Source organism: Periplaneta americana, chromosome 8 (assembly GCF_040183065.1).
Source record: "Periplaneta americana isolate PAMFEO1 chromosome 8, P.americana_PAMFEO1_priV1, whole genome shotgun sequence".
Classification (NCBI taxonomy): domain Eukaryota; kingdom Metazoa; phylum Arthropoda; class Insecta; order Blattodea; family Blattidae; genus Periplaneta; species Periplaneta americana.
The window spans coordinates 126,628,923-126,651,184 of NC_091124.1; the positions used below are offsets into that span (position 1 = coordinate 126,628,923).

At 34.7% G+C, this 22,262-nt stretch overlaps 1 protein-coding gene across 1 annotated transcript in view; it reads right to left on the minus strand.

Annotated features, from left to right (window-relative positions):
* LOC138705028 (acetylcholinesterase-like) overlaps window positions 1-22,262 on the minus strand; it is a 510,423-nt gene that overhangs the window by 11,849 nt on the left and 476,312 nt on the right. Inside the window, exon 4 of the mRNA XM_069833576.1 lies at window positions 11,268-11,431. Coding sequence (XP_069689677.1) covers window positions 11,268-11,431 — 164 coding nt within the window. The remainder of the gene's footprint in view (window positions 1-11,267; window positions 11,432-22,262) is intronic.

A 22,262-nucleotide genomic window follows, 5' to 3' on the forward strand; every position in this document is an offset into this window, starting at 1 on the left:
GATTTACAACCAGATATATACTACTTGATTGGTTGCCTTGAACAATTTCACAACGACAAAGATAAATAATTCTAAAGGTAATAATAATTAATAATTGCCAGTAACATTTTTTCTCCTTCCTAATAATAATTTTTCAGCGTCTCCTTTTCAGAGTGTGCTATGTAATACAAAATCTAAGAGTAGATCACTATTGTGTTTTTGATTTAAACTCAGACTCATCCGTTTTAACATGCATTTATATTGATTCGTATTCATGTTTTCCGAATTAATCGACTTGTACTATATACTACAAAATCTCAGATTAAATCACTATTGTGTTTTTGATTTAAATTCAGACTCATCCGTTTTAACATGCACTTATATTGATTCGTATTCATGTTTTCCGAATTAATCGTCTTGTACTATATAATACAAAATCTCGGACTAAATCAATATTGTCTTTTGATTTAAACTCAGACTCAACTGTTTTAACATGCATTTATATTGATTCGTATTCATGTTTTCCGCATTAATCGACTTGTACTATATAATACAAAATCTCAGACTAAATCACTATAGTGTTTTTTATTTAAACTCAGACTCATCTGTTTTAACATGCATTTATATTGATTCGTATTCACGTTTTCCGAATTAGTCGACTTGTAGTATATAATACAAAATCTAAGACTAAATCACTATTGTGTTTTTGATTTTAACTCAGACTCATCTGTTTTAACATGCATTTATATTGATTCGTATTCATGTTTTCCGGATTAATCGACTTGTACTATATAATACAAAATCTCGGACTAAATCAATATTGTCTTTTGATTTAAGCTCAGACTCATCTGTTTTAACATGCATTTATATTGATTCGTATTCATGTTTTCCGAATTAATCGACTTGTATAGCTCGCGCAAGAAACGATTACCGTTGCTGTCTGTTTTGACGTGTGTATGTAGGCACACCGAGGGAGGAGAGGTGCGAGCCGATGGAAGTACTGTCTCTACCAAGAAGACGAATAAATAAGGACATCGCTGTGAAAATAAAGATCGTAGCAGGATAAAAATTCGAAGCTAATTAAATGCGCAACATATGTTTACGAATCAAATAATAATACCGTGCGATACAAGACACGCATTCACATGCAACGGAAGAACCTAAGTCGTAATGTAACTATCACAACGCAAGACTGATTCTATCGATGTCAGTTCTCTTCGGACTGTACTCTTGAATATCATTCAAGTTATCTCGTGACCTTTCCTCTTGCCCGCTCTTCATTATCGCAGTGTTTGATTCGCATTCTTTCCGTCGGTAAACTGTACTTGCGAGACCTATACTATATCGTTGCTTACGAGATTATAGAAGCTGGCGCATAGCGCTTGAAATACGGGTCTAAGTGATTCCCTCGTAATGCCGATTCCGCCGCTCGGAGCGCTGTTCTATCCTAAATATTCATAGCAGAACACTTAAATGACATTGACATTTGGGACATTTAAAGGACTCACCGTTGCTTATTAAATGCTTCGTACAATATTTTATGGATAATAGACGTAATTTCCAAACTTCTACGTCTCAATTATATTACAATAAAAGGCTGTCATTCTTGATATTAAAAGATATTACATATTATAGGCTAAGGTACTACCACTCTCTACTATATACAGTCACGAAGCTTGAGTTTTGAGGGTGCTAGAAACAATGGACTGTGCCGGTACTATTTTGCATTGCCTGTAATGAGGCGATATTAGCGATCCTAGTGATGAGCAACTATCTAATGTTTGCATATTTACTACGTATTGAGCTTCGTGACTGTATATACTAGACTGTGGTACTACCTTTCTGTTGTTCAATTCATACACCGTACCTTTTCGGAAATAATGAAAGAAACTTAATATATTTTACATGAACGCTGTAGTCTACCTTTTTCACGTATTCATGCATTACTGTTATTATTATTATTATTATTATTATTATTATTATTATTATTATTATTATTATTGAGACTCGATCACGCGTCCCGCAGAGGGCGGGGCGCGCGAGAAGACGGACGTAAAGGGAACGTCTGCATGCCGAGATGGCAAGGGGTAGTGCACTGTGGCGCGACGTAAGGGGAACGACGGCACGCTGGGCCGCTGCAGAGAGGGGGGAAGTAAAGCAGTTGCGACTGAGGGGAGAAATCCAGAGAAGTCGAGAGGCGCCATCTTCTCGGCTTCTGTAGAAATTTCGAGCATCGTACTTTCTCGAAACTATGGTCTAATGATAAATAGGAGACGCAAGTGAGCTGACAGCAGTCGTTGCTAGTTTTTGGATAGCAAGCCAGTCAGTCTTGTGTAGCAGTGAAGCCAGCTTCGAGACCGGAGTTCGACTTGAGTGTGTCCGCAACTGTGGGAGCGACCTGGCCAGTGGACTGTCGCCGGAAGTCCTGAGTTCGAGCGCAGTGGACCGCAGTTGGGGGACCTGAATTCGAAGTTCAGTGGACTGACTCTACAGGTCCTGGGTTCAATTTTCTGTGAACTTGAGTGACTGAGCCAAGGCAAATGAACTGTGAACAGAGAACTGACAGTTTTGTGTTGTAAATAGTGCTTTGTGAACATTAGTTGAGATTAGGAGTACATTGTTATTCGCAATAATCCAAGTGAATTATCATTGTCGTCTGTGGAGTGCAATAACGAATACTGTGTTGCTGTGTGGAGTAGAAATCCCATTGTTGACGGGAGTGTTAAATTAAATTGTAGAAAGTGATTATTGTTGTGAGAATAAAATTACATTATTGTTTTGTATTGAAGTTACATTATTATTGTTATTATTATTATTATTATTATTATTATTATTATTATTCCAATGAATTAAGGTACTGTATTATCTTCCATTTCCCTGACTTTATAATTTAATCATTTGTAAGTAGGCCTAACTTATCCCTTTCTTTTTTAAAAATATATTGACGTTGAAGTGTTATGATTTTTACTAAAGCAAACAGCAGTCACAATACATGATTACTAGTACAAATGTGCGATTTTTCTTGCACAACTTGCAGCGCTGTAATAAATATCTAATACGCCTGCTGATTAACATGTTACTTACAAATGGCTTTCAGGAACCCACAGGTTCACTGGCGCCCTCACATAAGTCCGCCATCGGTCCCTATCCTGTGCAAGATTAATCCAGTAGTGGGTAGTAATTGCAAATGCTATGATATTTTAGTGTGTGTAAACAGTTTGTAAATTAGGAGTTAAAAGTAAATTAATTAGGAAATTAGACTGCAATATATGTGATTAGAAATGGTTTTCGAATTTGACTATTTCCCAAAACATAAACAAATATCTTAGGAATCTCAGGATCAATATTTCTTAGAATTTGCCGGCCATAGGCACATGCGCATCTGCTCTCCCCGATCCCCATTTCATTTTTAGTAATGCCTGAATCTCGCTCCCCTGAACTGTTTTCTGTCGTCACTCATGACATGTCAATTTAATGACTCACTCACTCACTCACTCACTCACTCACTCACTCACTCACTCACTCAACTCACTCACTTACTCACTTATTTATTTATTTATTTATTTATTTATTTATTTATTTATTTATTACTCGTAATGTCGTAATAATACTTGATTTGGCTTGGGGGATGAGGGGAGTACGTTACACTAAACTCGGCATGCTCAATATTAAAATCGCATTGCTGCGTATGTTGTATCCTAAATAATGCAAATCGTATATGTGTCAATATTCAGCAGTAATAATTAACCATTGTCGTGGAATATATCGCCACTATAAATGATGATGGTAAATCATACTCTTTTCTACTGATTGCCTTAAGGCAAGACAAGCTAAGAACTAGCCTATATTAATTTGATTTTGATGATGATGATAATAATAATAATAATAATAATAATAATAATAATAATAATAATGTCTGAAAGTAGCAGAAACCGGTAGTTCACTTTCAGCAATTATAACAAATTAGAGGGAACGAAATCTGAAGGAAAAACACGGAACTGAAAACAATCAATTTTCCAAAGTAAATGAACCATATGAACAATGTAGTTTGGAAGCAAAATTTTTAATTCAACAAATTCAGACTTTCGGAAAACAAAATTGTAAATTCCATTAAATGACGCTGAAAATCTGCATACTGAGATTTAACAAGTCATCAATAAATCTCAAATAGGACTGTAATGGAACTATTCATCATTTCTTAGCATAGCGAGGCGACCCTAGCGGCAGAAATTGTCATGACTCTCAGAAACCTACCCTCGATCGTGCTATGCGACAGCTTGTATAATCTCGTGAGCAACGTACTATATAGTACAAAATCTCACACTAAATCACTATTGTGTTTTTGATTTAAACTCAGACTCATCTGTTTTAACATGCATTTATATTGATTCGTATTCATGTTTTCCGAATTAATCGACTTGTACTATATAATACAAAATCTCAGACTAAATCACTATTGTGTTTTTGATTTAAACTCAGACTCATCTGTTTTAACATGAATTTATATTGATTCGTATTCATGTTTTCCGAATTAATCGACTTGTACTATATAATACAAAATCTCAGACTAAATCACTATTGTGTTTTTGATTTAAACTCAGACTCATCTGTTTTAACATGAATTTATATTGATTCGTATTCATGTTTTCCGAATTAATCGACTTGTGGTATATAATACAAAATCTCGGACTAAGTCACTATTGTCATTTGATTTAAACTTAGACTCATCTCTTTAACATCCATTTCTATTGATTCGTATTCATGTTTTCGAATTAATCGACTTGTACTATATAATACAAAATGTAAGACTAAATCACTATTGTGTTTTTGATTTAAACTCAGAGTCATCCGTTTTAACATGCATTTTTATTGATTCGTATTGATGTTTTCCGAATTAATAGACTTTTCTACATAATACAAAATCTCAGCCTAAATCACTATTGTGTTTATGATTTAAACTCAGACTCATCTGTTTTAACATGCATTTATATTCGTATTCATGTTTTTCGAATTAATCGACTTGTACTATATAATACAAAATCTCAGAATAAATCAAATTGTGTTTTTGATTTGAACTGAGACTCATCTATTTTAACATGCCTTTATATACATTTGTGTGCCTGTTTTCCAATTTAATCAAATTGTACTACATAATACAATATGTCACAGTAAATGACTATTGTGTTTTTGATTTAAACTAAGACTCATCTGTTTTAACATGCATTCATATGTGAACCGCTGCGCGAAAAGGAACATAAAGTCGTGAAAGGTAATTTTACAGGGGAACAAAATAACGAGTTTAGTGTAAAAACTGCATTTCTATGTTTTGACATTTTGCTTTATCTGTAGGCTTTCTTTACATACTAAACTAGGACGTAGTTGAACACAAAGCTTCTCGAATACCTAAATCTTTCTTATAGTTGCTAAGAAAACAAGTGAAAACTTTAAATGCATTTTTTCTGGAAAAGTACATAATGTAATATCGAAATTCAATAAGTAATATTTTAAAAACTATAGCACCTAGAACCATGAATATTTTTTTAATGCTCAGTATTTCATACTCTTTACGAAACCACAAAAACAAGAAAATAAAAAATCCGACTTCAGGTCCCATTCCTTGCAACTTGTCACGTATTGATTCGAGTGTATGTCTTCCGAATTAATAGACTTGTACTATATAATTCAAAATCTCAGAGAAAATTACTATTCTGTTCTTGATTTGAACTAAGACTCATCAGTTTTAGCATACATTTATTTTGATTCGTGTGCATGTGTCCTGAATTAGTCGACTTGTACTATATAATACAAAAGCTGAAGAATAAGTCACTACAATTGAAGGGGTTAGTGGAATAAGGGGGTATCCCACATTTTGGTAAAAAATGAACTAAGTCCATATTATGAAAGCTGAGTCCATCTACTGTTGGTTTAATGTGCTATTTAAGTAAGGGATAGTCCCATTTTAAAGTAAATATGAATATATGAAAGGGCTTTGTAAGTTGTATCAAAATTCTGAATGGAATAAGGAGGTATCCCACAGTTCCTTGAAACCTTGGTTCTGATTGATCAGCTGTTTACCTAACTGACCAATGGGAGAATACTGCTTTGATATAATAAGTTTCCAAGCAACATGGCGGATGTTGACCGTACTAATGTTTTTGTAAGTGACGAAATGGTGAAAATAAGACAAATAATAGCAAAAAGAGGAAAAGAAATCCATAAAATGGAAAGACAACAGCAGACAGAAGGCACAAAACAGTGGACAAGAATATATTACACGCACAGACAAAGTAATGTCTGCTAAAGTGTTAACTAACATACAGGAAAAGAAAAGCCACCAAATACAGGATGTTAAAAAGCATCCACTATTTTAGGAGGTGATAGTATGCATCAAAATAAGAAAATAATGTCTAATAAACATGGGTCCTACAACACACACTTGTTCATAAGAGGTGCTGAATGTGACGTCCATTCATGGCAATGCATTTCTCTGCCCTACAATACAGCAGACTACCAGATAATCATACCGTAGTTGACACCTTTGGCATGGAATAATGATACGTCGCAAGGAATACTGAAAACAAAAGTCTGGTTGCGGATATGAGCAGGGTTCAGAAGAGATGGTGTTGTGAATTTTCATAATCAGCATGTGTGAGCTGATGAAAATTCCCATGCAGTTGAAGAAACGAGGCATCAGCACCCATTCTCAATCAACGTATGGGCAGGCATTCTTGGTGAAAGATTAATAGGGCCATATGTGTTACCACAGAGACTTTTAGGACTTTCTTATTAACGTATTGCCTGCCTTGCTGGAGAATGTGTCATGTCAGCAGGACTACAGATGTGGTTCATACACAATGGCGCACCAGTACATTTTCACCACAATGTGCGTGAACACCTGACGTTGACATTTCAAGACCACTGCAATGGTCAGGGAAGCCCCACACTTTCGCCTGCTCGTTCCCCAAACCTAAATCTCCTAGACTTTTGTTATGGGGACACATAAAGGAATCAGGTCAATTTCAAAGAGTGCGTGATTCCTTACGCCAAAGGGCAGAGAAATGCATTGCGATGAGTGGACATTAGATTAGGCACCTCCTATGAAGAAGTATTCAGAAAGTATGTGTTGTAGGACTGATGTTTATTAGACATTATTTTCTTGTTTTGATGCATACTAGCACCTCCTAAAATATTGGATATTTTTAACACCCTGTATAGCAAGCACAGTTATGAAACCAAAGCACCCCGATGGAATGCTCATCAAAGCTGCTTAGCGTCCTGACATACTGTCCATATTAAAGTTCATACCTCCAATTCATCACAACTTTTATTTAAATTTGAAATCAGGTAATGGATGTGAAGTAGAAAGCAATGATCATAACCCATTACCTCCTGGTGTAGTTGCCTCATAAGTGGTGCCTTGTTGGTATCACTTATGAGGTTCAGACTTGTCTTCGGGCAGTTGACTCAACAGACAAACAAATGAATCTTATTTAAGTGTCTTTTGATTAATACCTTTCAAAGTTTGTTTCTTTCTTTGTTGTAAAATATAGTATATCCTAAGTGAAATTTTCCTACAATAACAATAATAATCAAGATATTATGCTCTACATTTGCAGAAAGTAAGTTCAATACCTACCTAACACATTACCCAAAAGACTTTGTGATTCTTATTATTTTCCTTAAGTTACAGAGAATCTAACAAAATGCTAAATATCTCAAAAACATACTTTTGAGGGATACCCCCTTCTTCCACTAAGCCCTTCAATTTTTGGTTTAAACTAAGACTAATCAGTTTTAACATGTATGTGATTCGTGTACATTTTTCCGAATTAATCATGTAGTACATTATGCAAAATCTCACAGTAATTCAAAGTTATTTTTTTGATTTAAACTAAGACTCATCTGTTTTACCGTGCATTTATATTGATTCGTGTGCACGTTTTCCGAATTAATCGGCTTGTACTATATAATACAAAATCTCATTGTAAATCACTATTGTGTTTTTGATTTAAACTAAGACTCATCCGTTTTAACATGCATTTATATTGATTCGTGTACATGTTTTCCGAATTAATCGACTTGTACTATATAATACAAAATCTCAGAGTAAATCACTATTGTGTTTTTGATTTGAACTGAGACTCATCTATTTTAACATGCCTTTATATACATTTGTGTGCATGTTTTCCAATGTAATCAAATTGTACTATATAATACAAAATATCAGAGTAAATCACTATTGTGTTTTTGATTTGAACTGAGACTCATCTGTTTTAACATGCACTCATATGTGAACCATTGCGCGAAAAGGAACCTAAAGTCGTGAACGAAAATTTTACAGGGGAACAAACTAACGAGTTTAGTGTAAAAACTGCATTTCTATGTTTTGACATATTGCGCTACCTGTAGGCTTTCTTTACATACTCTACTAGGACGTAGTTAAACACAATGCTTCTTAAATACCTAAATCTTTCTAAGAAAACAAGTGAAAACTTTAAATGCATTTTTTTCTGGAAAAGTACATAATGTAATACCAAAATTCAATAAGTAAAATATTAAAAACTATAGCACCTAGAACCATGAATTTTTTAAATGCTCAGTATTTCATCCTCTTTACAAAACCACAAAAACAAAAAAGTGTAAAATCCAACCTTAGGTGTTCCTTTTCTTGCAACTGGTTACATACTGATTCGTGTTCATGCCTTTTTTTTCTTTTTTTTTAAGTAGGTTATTTTACGACGCTTTATCAACAGCTTAGGTTATTTAGCGTCTGAATGAGATGGTGATAATGCCGGTGAAATGAGTCCGGGGTCCAGCACCGAAAATTACCCAGCATTTGCTCATATTGGGTTGAGGGAAATCCCCGGACAACACCTCAACCAGGTAAATTGCCCCTACCGGGAATCGAACCCGGGCCAACTGGTTTCGCGGCCAGACGCGCTAGCCGTTACTCCACAGGTGTGGACTTGTGTTCATGTCTTCCGAATTAATAGATTGTACTATATAATACAAAATCTCAGAGTAAATCACTATTGTGTTCTTGATTTGAACTAAGACTCATCAGTTTTAACATGCATTTATATTAATTCGTGTGCATGTGTCCTGAATTAATCGACACCTACTACGTAATACAAAATCTCTGAATAAATCACTGTTATTTTTTGTTTAAACTAAGACTTATCTGTTTTAACGTGCATTTATATTGATTCATGTACATTTTTCGGAATAAATCATATAGTACATAATACAAAATCTCAGATTAATTGACTGGTATGTTTTTTATTTAAACGAAGACTTCTCTGTTTTAACATGCATTTATATTGATTCGTGTGCATGTTTTCCGAATTAATCGACTTCTTCTACACAATACAAAATCTCAAATAAATCACTGTTATGTTTTTGATTTAAGGATATACGTACGTGAACGACCACAAATATTATCAGAAAATGCAGGCTCTAAATTTCTAAAATTCTATAAGAAAATGAACCCACAATTGGACAAAAATTACCAGGTACCACAACAAGACTTATTACAACTTAAATGTATGATAAAAGTATGAAAAAGGTTAATAATAATATTTTTTAAACCAGTTTTATCAAAGTATGGAAAAAAAATATCAAAACAAAAAAGTTCTGCAGTTAACTATATCATTTGGTATCCATAACATTGTTATGGTATCTCTGACATTTTTAATATTTTTCCTGCATGTAATAAACAATTATTTCTGAAAAGTAGACTACTCTCAGACATGTAGAGTTGTTTATTTGAATACAATTAATTTATTTATTTGTCCTATATAAAATATATTAAAATTTACATAATGTTTTGTGACCTAATTTTTCTATTTTCAAAGAAATGGGCATTATTGTAGTCTACATTTTGCATGAATTCATGTTAAATCAGTGTACAAAATTTCAGAATTCTACCTCTAATGGTTGTGGAGTTATGAAATAATATGTATGAAAATTTTCAAATTTTCGAAAATTTAATTTAAACTAAAATGAATTCTAAAAAAAAATATTATTAGGCCTAGTAACTTTTTTATATTTTAATCAGTTATTTGAATTCTAATAAGTCTTGTTGTGGTGCCTTGTAATTTTGTCCAATTGTGAGTTCATTTCCTTATAAAATTTTGGAAATTTAGAGTCTGCATTTTCTGATAATACTTGAGGTCGTTCACGTACATATACTCTTAAACTATGACTCTTCATATTGTATCAGAGATGCTAGAAACGCATTTACATGTTTTCCGAATTAAACGACTTGTACTACAGTATATAACACAAAATCACGACTTGTACTATGTAGTACAAAATCTCAGAGTAAGTCACTATTGTGTGTTTTGTTTAAACTAAGACTCACCAGTTTAAAATGTATTTATATTGCTCGTTTGCATGATTTGCTAATTAATAGACTTGTAGGTAATAAGTATACACAAAATTCATTGACCAGTTTAGCAAATCACTATCTCCACACAGAGAAATGGACAAATACATGGTATGTCCAAAACCTCGTTTTCGGTGACAGGAATGGTGAATACGTGTGTTTCAGTTTTTTTGTTTTCCGCATTACAATACTATTTATAATGATAAATAAAAATGAGTGCTAAGGAATTGACACATACTTTCCTACCTTCCTTTCAACCCAACAATTCAGTTTCATTGTCATGTCGTGAATGATTTTATTGTTTATGAATTACTTTCTTAAAAAGCCTATTCAAACACATATGTAAATAAAATTATTTGCTACGCACCTAAATCCCGAAAGTACTCATACAAGAATTGAAACCAAAGTAGTAAAAAAAATCTGTATTTAATACATAGTTCCTTTCCGGAAGCTTTCTTTCGTCGACACTAACTTCGCCGTCCGTTGTATGTTTCTGACTTCAAATACAAATTCAATAAATTTTAGTTACTATTATTTTATTCCATATTCGTAAGTTCCGATTATTTGGCTCGTGACTTCTCAACATTTAGAACAAATAGCTGTGCACGAACGAAGAAATAGAAGTAATTTATTAGGGATGCTAGAAACGTATATTTCAATGAGATTTTTTTTTTTTTCAGAAATTACTATATTTTCTCTTTATACTTCGTTCAACGAGACAGTAAAAGGAATCAAATAATAAATATAAGGGCAAATAATCAAATACAGAAATACAAGCTTAAGTAAACGATATGTAATTAACCCAAGTAAAATGAAAAATAAGACGAAACAAATAGATACGAAAATTACCAATTAAATAACAGAACAAACTATACATAACATTAAAACTCCGACTACTCACCCCGTGAGTGCGAACCTGGCGAAGATCTGCATGATGCGTAGGCTGAGGTCCCGCTCACTCTCGCTGAACTCGATGGACATGTTGAGCGGGTGGCCGAACACGTACTCTATTTCGTCGCCGTGCATCACACCCATCCACTTGCCCCACAGGTTGGTGCTCGTCCTCTGCAACACACAACCAAATCTCATTATCTCCTAACTGCTGATCAGGACATAAGGAAGTTTATCGGTCACCTGGATTAAAATCCGGCCGAGGCGATGGATTGTAAAGCGTGAGGAAATCCTTAGAATGGCTTCATCAGGACGGGAAATAAAATTCGTGCCGTACAATTACGGCACGTAAAGGTATCCAGTTTCCGGTATAGGACTCCAAGAAAAAGTTATCAATTCCTTTTTCATCCATTTCGAAATTTGGAGGTAGCATAATGGATTCATAGCAGGTGGCATACTTGGGCGTGGTTCCATACTGCAGCAAAGTGATTAATACGTCACAAATTGTCGCGTACTATCAATCCAACACAAATATTGTTCCAGCCTGTGAGTAACTACTAATAAACGAACAAGTATATTTGCGAGGTGATATATTTTGAGGCAGATTAATTCGATTTTTATCGGATTAATGAGTAGCACGTGGCCAAGCAGAGTGATTTCTTTCAATTCGTCGCAAAAGCAGCGCTAGAGAATTGAATAAACTTCATATATTGCTGGAAACGCACCTGTATACTGCAAAATACACCATATACTGTTTTTGCCCCTTTAGAACCTCATGGCACCACCTCTTCTTGCTATAACAGCAGCCACCCTGTCAGGCATGCCCTCCACTAGTTTGTGTAGAATATCCACTGGAATGCGTCGCCATTCCTCTTGCAACATGACACTCAGTTGGACATTGGAAGTTGGCCCCATGTTTCGGCGGCTACTATGCAGTGGTATGCAGACAATAATGTTCACCAGTTGGATTGGCCTGCACAGAGTCCTGATCTCAATCCTATTGAGCACCTTTGGAACGAATATATATATATATATATATATATATATATATATATATATATATATATATATATATATATATATATATATACCAGGTTGTTCTGTATGGTTGTGAAACTTGGACTCTCACTTTGAGAGAGGAACATAGGTTAAGGTTGTTTGAGAATAAGGTGCTTAGAAAAATATATGGGGCTAAGAGGGATAAAGTTACAGGAGAATGGAGAAAGTTACACAACACAGAACTGCACGCATTGTATTCCTCACCTGACATAATTAGGAACATTAAATCCAGACGTTTGAGGTGGGCAGGGCATGTAGCACGTATGGGCGAATCCAGAAATGCATATAGAGTTTTAGTTAGGAGGCCGGAGGGAAAGAGACCTTTGGGTAGACCGAGATGTAGATGGGAAGATAATATTAAAATGGATTTGAGGGAGGTGGGATATGATGATAAAGATTGGATTAATCTGCTCAGGATAGGGACCTATGGCGGGCTTATGTGAAGGCGGCAATGAATCTCCGGGTTCCTTAAAAGCCAGTAAGTAAGTAAGTAAGTAAGTAAGTAAGTAAGTAAGTATACATATACCCGGTGTTTCAGACCACCCGTCTCAGGCGTTTTTCACGAAAACTATGTTATACAGGTTGTTCATAAAAAAGTTTTGATAACCAAAATCTATATAAAGAATCGATTTGTGGTAGTACCATTTCCCATAATAAACCGGAAGTGGGGGTACCTGTGGTCAACTTCAAAATTTGAAATGAGAACATAGGTCATTGAACGTATCATTGGAAACTACTTTTAAAAAGAAACAACTTTTACTGATACTTTTTTTTCTAACTTTTATTGTTTACTCTTAAAGCAACAAAAATAATTTCTGAGAAATCTTCCAAAAATGATTGGAATTCACGCCCGAACGCTGCATCTGATCGTGAGTCCAGCTTGGCTACTTCGAGATTACAGCGGTGGCATCGACTTTTTAGGTGGATTCCCGACGTTTTGTTCATCCCATGACTAAGGGATGCAACACAGGTAAGTATAAAGAAGATTTACCAAAATGTGACTAAATATGAGCAACTCTGGATATGTAGATAAATATCCAGTAAATGTCATCCTTTTTAAGAACACCTATTTTCTCCGTGAGTTGGTTGACTTATCGTAGGCATTATGTAATTGTCACTTTATGTGAAAGTCTTCCATTAATTCTTGATGACACAGTGATGTTATATTTTGAAAAAATTGTAGTTATATTTTCAATAATCAATTTTAGTTTTTGTCCTGATATTGTCTAATTCTGTTTTACTTTCTTGTTATATCGATCAAGTATTGTAACGACCCAGAAATACGGTTGTTTTCAACACTCCTTAAATCGGGTCAGTGGTATTGTACCCTAAGTTAGTCTGCATACAACGATTTATTACCTTGAGTATCTACAAGTCATTTTATCCGAAAATTATAAACATAAATAGTACAATTTTATTGCATAATAAGTGCGTACATAAGATCAACACCACCCCATGGCCATTTAATCAAATTTCTAACAGACGATTCGCTTGGTTTTTCATTACGAAAAATATATTGAATAATAGAAATAAATGTCATTTACTCAGATGAAAATTAATTAGGTATAATATAGAATTATATCTATTCTTCAGTTCAGATTTTTCTACTAAGACTAGACTTGTACTCTACCGCCTCCAAGGCAGAAGTTTCATTATGAAAGCTCACCTGACATGCAAGCGAAGAGAGAACCGACCATTATGCATGTTCCGTTTACTAAGCTTGTTAATGCGTACCGGAAAAGGAAGAATGACAGAAGCCGCAGCACTATAGTAATATCACTTGGAGAGCTATGCACTTTGAAACTTCGTCGGAAAATATGAGACAAGAAATTAACGTCGCACTTGGCAATCATCTTCATATCCTCCCCTTTTTTTTAAGTTTCTTTATACACTCTTCAACATCTGTATTTATATCACGTGTAGGATCTCAGGGTATATCAGTAGGTCGTTGTTGCTATTGTTGCGTATTACAGATGGCTTCTGTTCATGTAACAGATTTCAGATTTTGATTAATGTTTATGACATTATGATTAAGGCGGTGACGATTCATAGTATGTAAATTTACAATCCTGCATTTATCTTTGTGACTGAGAGAAATAATGAAAAACCCCAGTCAGATTTGCCGTTCACGGGGTTTGAATCAGAGATCATCCGAATACGAGTCTCAAACGTTACCATCTCAGCCAACTGGCATGATCTATCCTCCCGCTTTCGGAAGACTATAGACCATTATTTTGTATGTTTCTGGAAGTTAAACAATAGCGAGAATTTGCTGACGCGCACTCAACCAATGGAAGATTTCATCGACGGTAAGTCAAATTATGGCATTTCTGTCTATATTGGTTTCTGGTCTAATAAAATTGTTTAATGGTATATCTATATTTAAAGAACTGAATTTGAATTATGGAACAATGCCTCGATCTCTGATAGATTGAGTCTTTTTAAGATTGTATTATCTGCCAATGCCGAAGTTTTCATTTAAATCAGGATTCGGCAATAATACCCCGTTCGAGTCACTTCAGATTTTCGCTTAACTTCTCACTACAACTTCTCCGGCTGAGACGAGAGTTGAGAAGGTAAGCATTGCTCAGTGACGAGTTGTATAAGACAGGCGTCATAACTTTTACGAACTTTAGGCTCTTGCTGGTAGCCTGAAATCCATCACTGATGCACAATGCTTATTGAGCGTTTGTTTATAAGGCAGTGTAAGTGAAAAGGACATGGGTGGGGTTTCAGAGTTCCGTTCCACTTCCCCATTGTTCCCAGGGCTCTATTGGAACACGAATCCAAGTGATCCCTCGCTGGGTGAGTCGTTAGAGTGAAAATGTTACTTTATATTTTAAAGTACTTATTGTTTCTTACAGTTCGTAATGACAGCGATGTTCTGCATCTGTGTGTTTTTGACAGTAGCTTTCCCTGTATGAGTATGAGGGAATTTTTACCTGAGAACATTGGAAGATCCTTATGTTATGTAGATACTCTTTATGCGAACTTTACTAAGGGTTCAATAACAAACTTTTGAGGTTGTCTAGTACTTGAAATTTGAATATTTCACCAAGAATTCACAATTCTGATAAAGTAGCAAATGACAGCCAGAAAGGACAGAATTATATGAAATGTTGACAAAAGGTCAAAGTTACGAAGGCATGAGTGGGATGCTCACATAAACAGAATTAGAAGAACAGAAAGAAAGTATTGCTGAGGATACTCGTCCACCAAAGATAATGCAGCCAGGAAGATGCTGTACCTTGAAAGAAGAAGTGGACCTCATTCTTTGTGCCTTAGTTTACCAAAATTAAAGAAAAGGCGGAATGTGTGGAAAAAAGAGTAAGATCTCTTCATTTTGAACACCGATACCTATTGTTTCATTGTATAGCTTTTGTAAATTAATTTAATAACACTTCAACGAATTCGATAGTAAATTTGAATTTGATGTCAAAGTTTATTGTAGAGTAGAGTACAGGAAAAGACACACAAATAAAATAAGAGAAACGTTATATTAGTCGTGTTGAAGTTGATGTCATGTGCGACTTATTCAAGGAGAAGAAAACATCTTCCCTGCCTTCAATCAGTTTAAAAGCTTTCAGGTAACTTACTTACGAACTGACATAAAGTTTCGAAATCTGAGAAAGACAAATTTGACATCTTTCTTGTGGCTAGTTTTAAATAAATACCACTGAGATTAAGACGAAGTCATTCAAAATGATCACTTGTAAATCATTCATCTAATTTGAACAGAGATTATAAGTGATTGCAGTTACTGTCAGTCAATAGAAATATATTTCATTACATCGAGCACATACGAAAGTAAGCCGTGGGATCATTGGGAGACTTGTAGTGTTCTAAGTTTCCAATTGCTTCTCCACACAATAAGCCTGCAGTTACATCCCTGGCACGATCAAGAGATAATAAGCTCTTAGGGTTCGCGTTGCATCCGAACTACAGAACACAATTCTGTGTTTATGTGCAGTGGAGGTAAACGTAGTAAATAAAGTGGTCAAATAAAATCCACATGTTTAACATTTCTTATACATGTTAAAAGTATAGCCTGTTGTCTCCGCATCTTAATGAGACCTCGGTTCAAACAATGAATTAATTTTAAAATTTTATAAAAGGACTCAATAAATAATTAATAATAATAATAATAATAATAATAATAATAATAATAATAATAATAATTATAATAATTTAATGGTGGAATTGCAAGTGAACATATTGTAACTGGAATGATTTATTGAATAACCCTTTAAGTTGCCAGAGTAATCCAGGTAGTTTAGAGTGTAACTGCTGTAATTATAATTCCTAGTTTAATTACATAGACTCTTCAGAAATCATAATACAAATAATAGCAATTTATTGAAGTGCACTCTATAAAATATACACTATTCTCACTTATCTTGCTTTCCAAGATTTACTAAATGAGACGCAAATTATCACCATTGGTAGGAAGTTTGTACCAAAATACTAGATTTGAGTTGAGTACAGTGAGGAGTATAGATGTCACCTGCGCCTCGCCCTGTTCCCGCACTCTACAGATGATACACAGTATGTTCTCATAAACAACGCATAGTGGCATTCTGTGGAGCTGTGTAGAGTCGTGAATACTTTGAAGAATATTGTTCATTTATGTATAATAATATTTTAGCTTCTGAACAAAGTGAGCTATTCTGTTATTATTGTATTATTTACGTAATATTAATATTATTGTCCACCTGATGATAGTAAGATATAATATATCATATTGCACACTTGCTCCAGTTACTTCTTGTGACGTAGAACGAATATTTTCAGAGTACAAATATTGTTTTCTTTTCTTTTTCTAAACATAAAAGGAGTATTTATTTTGATAAAACGAAAATTTTAATTATTATTTGCTATAATGAGGCTAGAATTATAATTGTACAATTCGTATATTATTTTTATATGTATGAGTAAATTATTTTATATTCGGAGTTATGAAGTTTATAATTACGTTATAATTTTTTTTATATTATTCGTTTATTATTTTCCTGTTCTAAGACTGTGGACGATTGGAGCACATGTTTGGTTACTACTGGGATGTATACATGTTTGTCGTTCTGGTTCACTGACATAAGAGGCGCGTTATTACTTCTCATTCAGTGGACACATATAGACCAAGCTCACACAACTTTACAGGTTTAGTACCACCTTCCTAGCTCTGGTTATCACAATGACAGAAGACAACATCAATGCAATATACGCAATTACAATCCAATGTTGTAGTATCATCCATGCAATGTTAAGGCTGAGCTATACCGAGGCCGGCAATGATAAAACGCACAACATTGGCAGACAATAAGACAACCATAATTGTATAATTATTTATTTATCTGCTACTTTATACCAAAGATATCACTCTAAGACGAAAAGACAGTGTTTTCTTTCAAACCAATTCTGTACAAAATGTCAGTCTTCAAACAGAGGAGACTATTCACAAAGGAAGATTAAAAAATCGTCACGTAAAACTTTATTTCAAGGACCGTTTTTTAATTAAGTGTTAACTGTAGCCTCAGTCCCTACTTTGAGTGCTCTTTGAACTACACCAAGCACTAGTGACAATATTTGTAAAATAATAATAATAATAATAATAATAATAATAATAATAATAATGGTTACTGTTATTTCGTACGTAACATGTTCTTTAAATTGCACGCACTAATATAAAACGGCAATACGATATTACAAGAAACGTCTTCTATTTTTAAATTTTATTCTTCTGACTTAACATTGTGAGTGTAAGATTTCTCGCCCCAAATCCTTTTACACGCTTTTCGATTTCCACGCCTGTCATTCCAATTTTTTTTCAAATTGTTGTTCTTGTCATGCGCTCGGCAAGCGTGAGATGCCTTTAAATAAAGCCTCTTGCCTCTCGAAATCTTACTCAGCTATTCACGTCTCCAATTCTATGCCATCATCTTCTTCCATGTCACGTTATATTGTTCTTGATAAATAACTCTTCACCCTCCTACATCTACGTTGAATTAATTCTGACCTTTCATGTGGTCCAAGATAAATTAGACTACAGATTTAAATGTATGTAAGTAAGTATGTATGTATGTATGTATGTATGTATGTATGTATGTATGTATGTATGTATGTATTTATTTTATTGGGTTATTTTACGACGCTGTATCAACATCTAGGTTATTTAGCGTCTGAATGAAATGAAGGTGATAATGCCAGTGAAATGAGTCCAGGGTCCAGCACCGAAAGTTACCCAGCATTTGCTCGTATTGGGTTGAGGGAAAACCCCGGAAAAAACCTCAACCAGGTACCTTCGAACCCGGGCCACCTGGTTTCGCGGCCGTTACTCCACAGGCGTGGACTGTTTCTATATATGTATGTATGTATGTATGTATGCATGTATTTTTCTATTTTTTTTATTGAACAACATGCTCCATTACAGAGTAATACTACATGTTTTAGATTTTCAGTTTCCTACGATAAATATACATTTGGATACATTGATATTACTTAAGGAAGATAGAGAATTAATACAAATACATATATATGGCTTAACCTAAATAAAAAGAAAAGAAAGTATATATACATGATTGGAATATATTGCAATTGTGAGTTTTTTTAACAAATTGGTAATTTTATAAAAATTGAATGATAAATATGTGTAACCTAGCAATAAATGCATTCCTACAATTGTTCAAAATCTATTGAGTTGATGAAGGTAATGAATGTTTGAAGATGAAATTTTATAAGCTGATATTTGTTAGGTGGCCAACTTGCTGTCTTCGAGATGCTGTTTCTTAGAATTCCCCTTTGTTTTCTTAATATTGTGCAGTCATACAGCAAATGATCTATAGTCTGACTTCCACTATTACACGGACATGTTGCACTCTCCAGTAACTTGAATCGATGGAGGTAGGCTCAAGTCATCCCGTGTCCTGTCACCATTGACGTGAAGATGGCTGTAATATTTAATTCCATCTTAAGCCTCTCTTTTACATTAGGAAAGTAGGATTTTGTTATCGCTGCCTTTGTGGTGTCGTCCCATTCTTCTTGCCATTTTAGTTTTCCTTCTTCTTCTATTTCACTTAGAATTATACTTTTTGGAATTTTATCATAACATACTGCTGCATCCTTGTTTTGTGCCGCTGCCTTCGCTAGTCGATCCGCAAGTTCATTACCGTATGTTCCGACGTGGGCCTTGATCCAGAAGAATTCTGTCGTCCAGTTTACTTTCTCCAAAATTAAGACTTTCTTCCTGATTTCTTCTATAAGATATTTGTGGCTGTGATTGTTCTTTAAAGAGTCTATTGTTATTCTGCTGTCTGTGAGAATTGCTGCTGTGCGTGTTCTGTTGTCCCTGATGTCAATTGTTTCTATTGCTTCCAGTGCTTTAATAATTGCTACCTGCTCGGCTTGATTGTTGGAACATCTGTAATTTAGCTTGAATTTTAATTGGTTGGTGAGTTCATTTCCAACGAAGATGGCGATACCTGCTCCAACTCCATACTCACTCTTACTCCCATCCGTGAATATTTGAAGGGTGTATGTATGTATGTATGTATGTATGTATGTATGTATGTATGTATGTATGTATGTATGTATGTATGTATGTATGCATGCATGTATGTATTGTGGCGCCATGTTGGAAGATCTGTCGGGTCGGGGAAGTTACGCGCGCATCTAATGCGAGGGAAGGTGCGGCGTGACGCGGAGCAGAAGGAGCAGGGGGGGGGGGGCAAAAACATCTTGAAGTTTAGCAAAGCCACGCGAACCGAAGATTCGAGAACGTGTGATTCAATAAATAAAGCGCGATCAGCCTTGAAATGTGTCAGTTTAGTTTAGTTTGTCAGCTGTGAGAGAGCTAGCTTGTCTTCAAGGTGAACTTGAATTCGATGTGCAGTGAACTTGAGTAGATCAGCAACTGTGGCAGCGTTCAGGCGAGTGCGGCGTATCCGGAAGTCTTGGGTTCGAAGTGCAGTGAACTTTATCTGGAAGTCTTGGGTTCGATGCACCGTGAACTTGAGTGAGTGAGCTAGAAGAACTAGCCAAGGTGAACAAAATGTGAACTGAGAACTGACAGTTTTTGTTTTCCACATTGTGCTTTGTGAACATTAGTTGGAATTAGGAATACATTGCTGTTCTTCTCAATAATACACGTGAATTGTCATTGTCGTTCGGTGGAGTGCAATAACGACTACTGTGTTGCTGTGTTGAGTGGAATACACATTGTTGATGGGTATGTGATTAAAATTAGAAACAAAACTCCCATTATTGTTGAAAATAAAAGTTAATGTATGTATGTATGTATGTATGTATGTATGTATGTATGTATGTATGTATGTATGTATTGTTATGTTTTATTTAACGACGCTCGCAACTACCGAGGTTATATCAGCGTCGCCGGTGTGCCGGAATTTTGTCCCGCAGGAGTTCTTTTACATGCCAGTAAATCTACTGACATGAGTTTGTCACATTTAAGCAGACAAATGCCATCGACCTGGCCCGGGATCGAACCCGCAAGCTCGGGCATAGAATGCCAGCGCTATACCAACTGCGCCAACCAGGCCGATTCTATATATATGTATATATGTATGTATGTATGTATGTATGTATTGATGCATACATAACATGCATGAACTGCGTACGGTTATATCATAACGAATTTACTTATTTATGCACGCGTAATTCCTCATGTGAATTGTCTTAGGCCTATATTACACTATCAAATTTCTGTGTCTCAGGATAAGATAAAACTTTTATCAAATATTAAATGATCAAATGTAGGATTTGGGTATATTACACTATGTCAAAGCTTTTATCGTATCTTTAATTACAGTTCTAATAATGGATCCACAACAATTCTATGCATGTTGCAATTGCAAGTGAAGCCAATGTTTTTGCATTAATACTAAGGAAGAAATCGAAGAAAAAGCGTATTTGAGTTAGGGATTGGATATGGAGGAAACATAAAATAGGAATCTATAATACTTTACTGAGAGTACTTCAGTGTGAAGATGTCAAATCTAAGTGCTTCACAATGGATGATGAAACATTTCATGTGACTCATAATTTGAAATTGAAAGTTTCGTGGTTTTCACAGACCATGTGCTCTTAATGTCCATTTTCTTTCGTCTTAGTCACAGACTTTATCAAAGGTTTGATGATGACCATAACTTTTATTGGAGAACTGTGTCACAGCTAGATATGTTTATATATATTTTATCAAACTTCTGTGACACAGAAATTTCTTAGTGTAATATAGCCTAGGCCAGTCATGTCAATTGATGCCAATAGGAGCAAGAGCACGCTTTAGAGCTCAGGAGAGCCTGAGCGCTTTACAGCGGAAAGGAAAGAAACAGACGAAAAAGGTCGAGCTACATGCAGGGATGGCCGGCACTGATTAAATGGATAAAGGGAAGAGAACTTTTTAGAACTGTATCCATGTTAATTTTTAGATTTGTCTGAGAAGTATAAGTGCATTATAAGAATGTAAGTTTTAATTTTAATGCTCATTTTTCACAAGTTTGAGTTTATTCAAAAGAAATATTTTCTCAACTTTTTTTTTTATAGAAAAGTGAAATTTTCAGATATAGGCCTATTTATTTAATAGCCTTACAGAATGTTTTCCTAAATCTAATATACCGTAAATACGAATTACTGAAGAGAGTGTATTCAATTTTTAAAATATTCGCATAGAAGTTGTTTGTAAAGAAATAAATTAACAAAGCAACTACTGTTACATCATAAGCAAAAGATTCGTGCCCATGTGTTGTAAAAATGTCAGCTCTATAACTTCAGCACATTTCGAGAAAATAATTTAATATTCTGATGATAGGAAGTTGCTCACCAATGATTTTGATTGGTTTATTGATAACTTTTATAAGGCTAAAGATACCATCAATATCAGTGACAACTTATTATGTCATACTCAATCTCTTTTTCTTGGGAAATTACTTTTTAT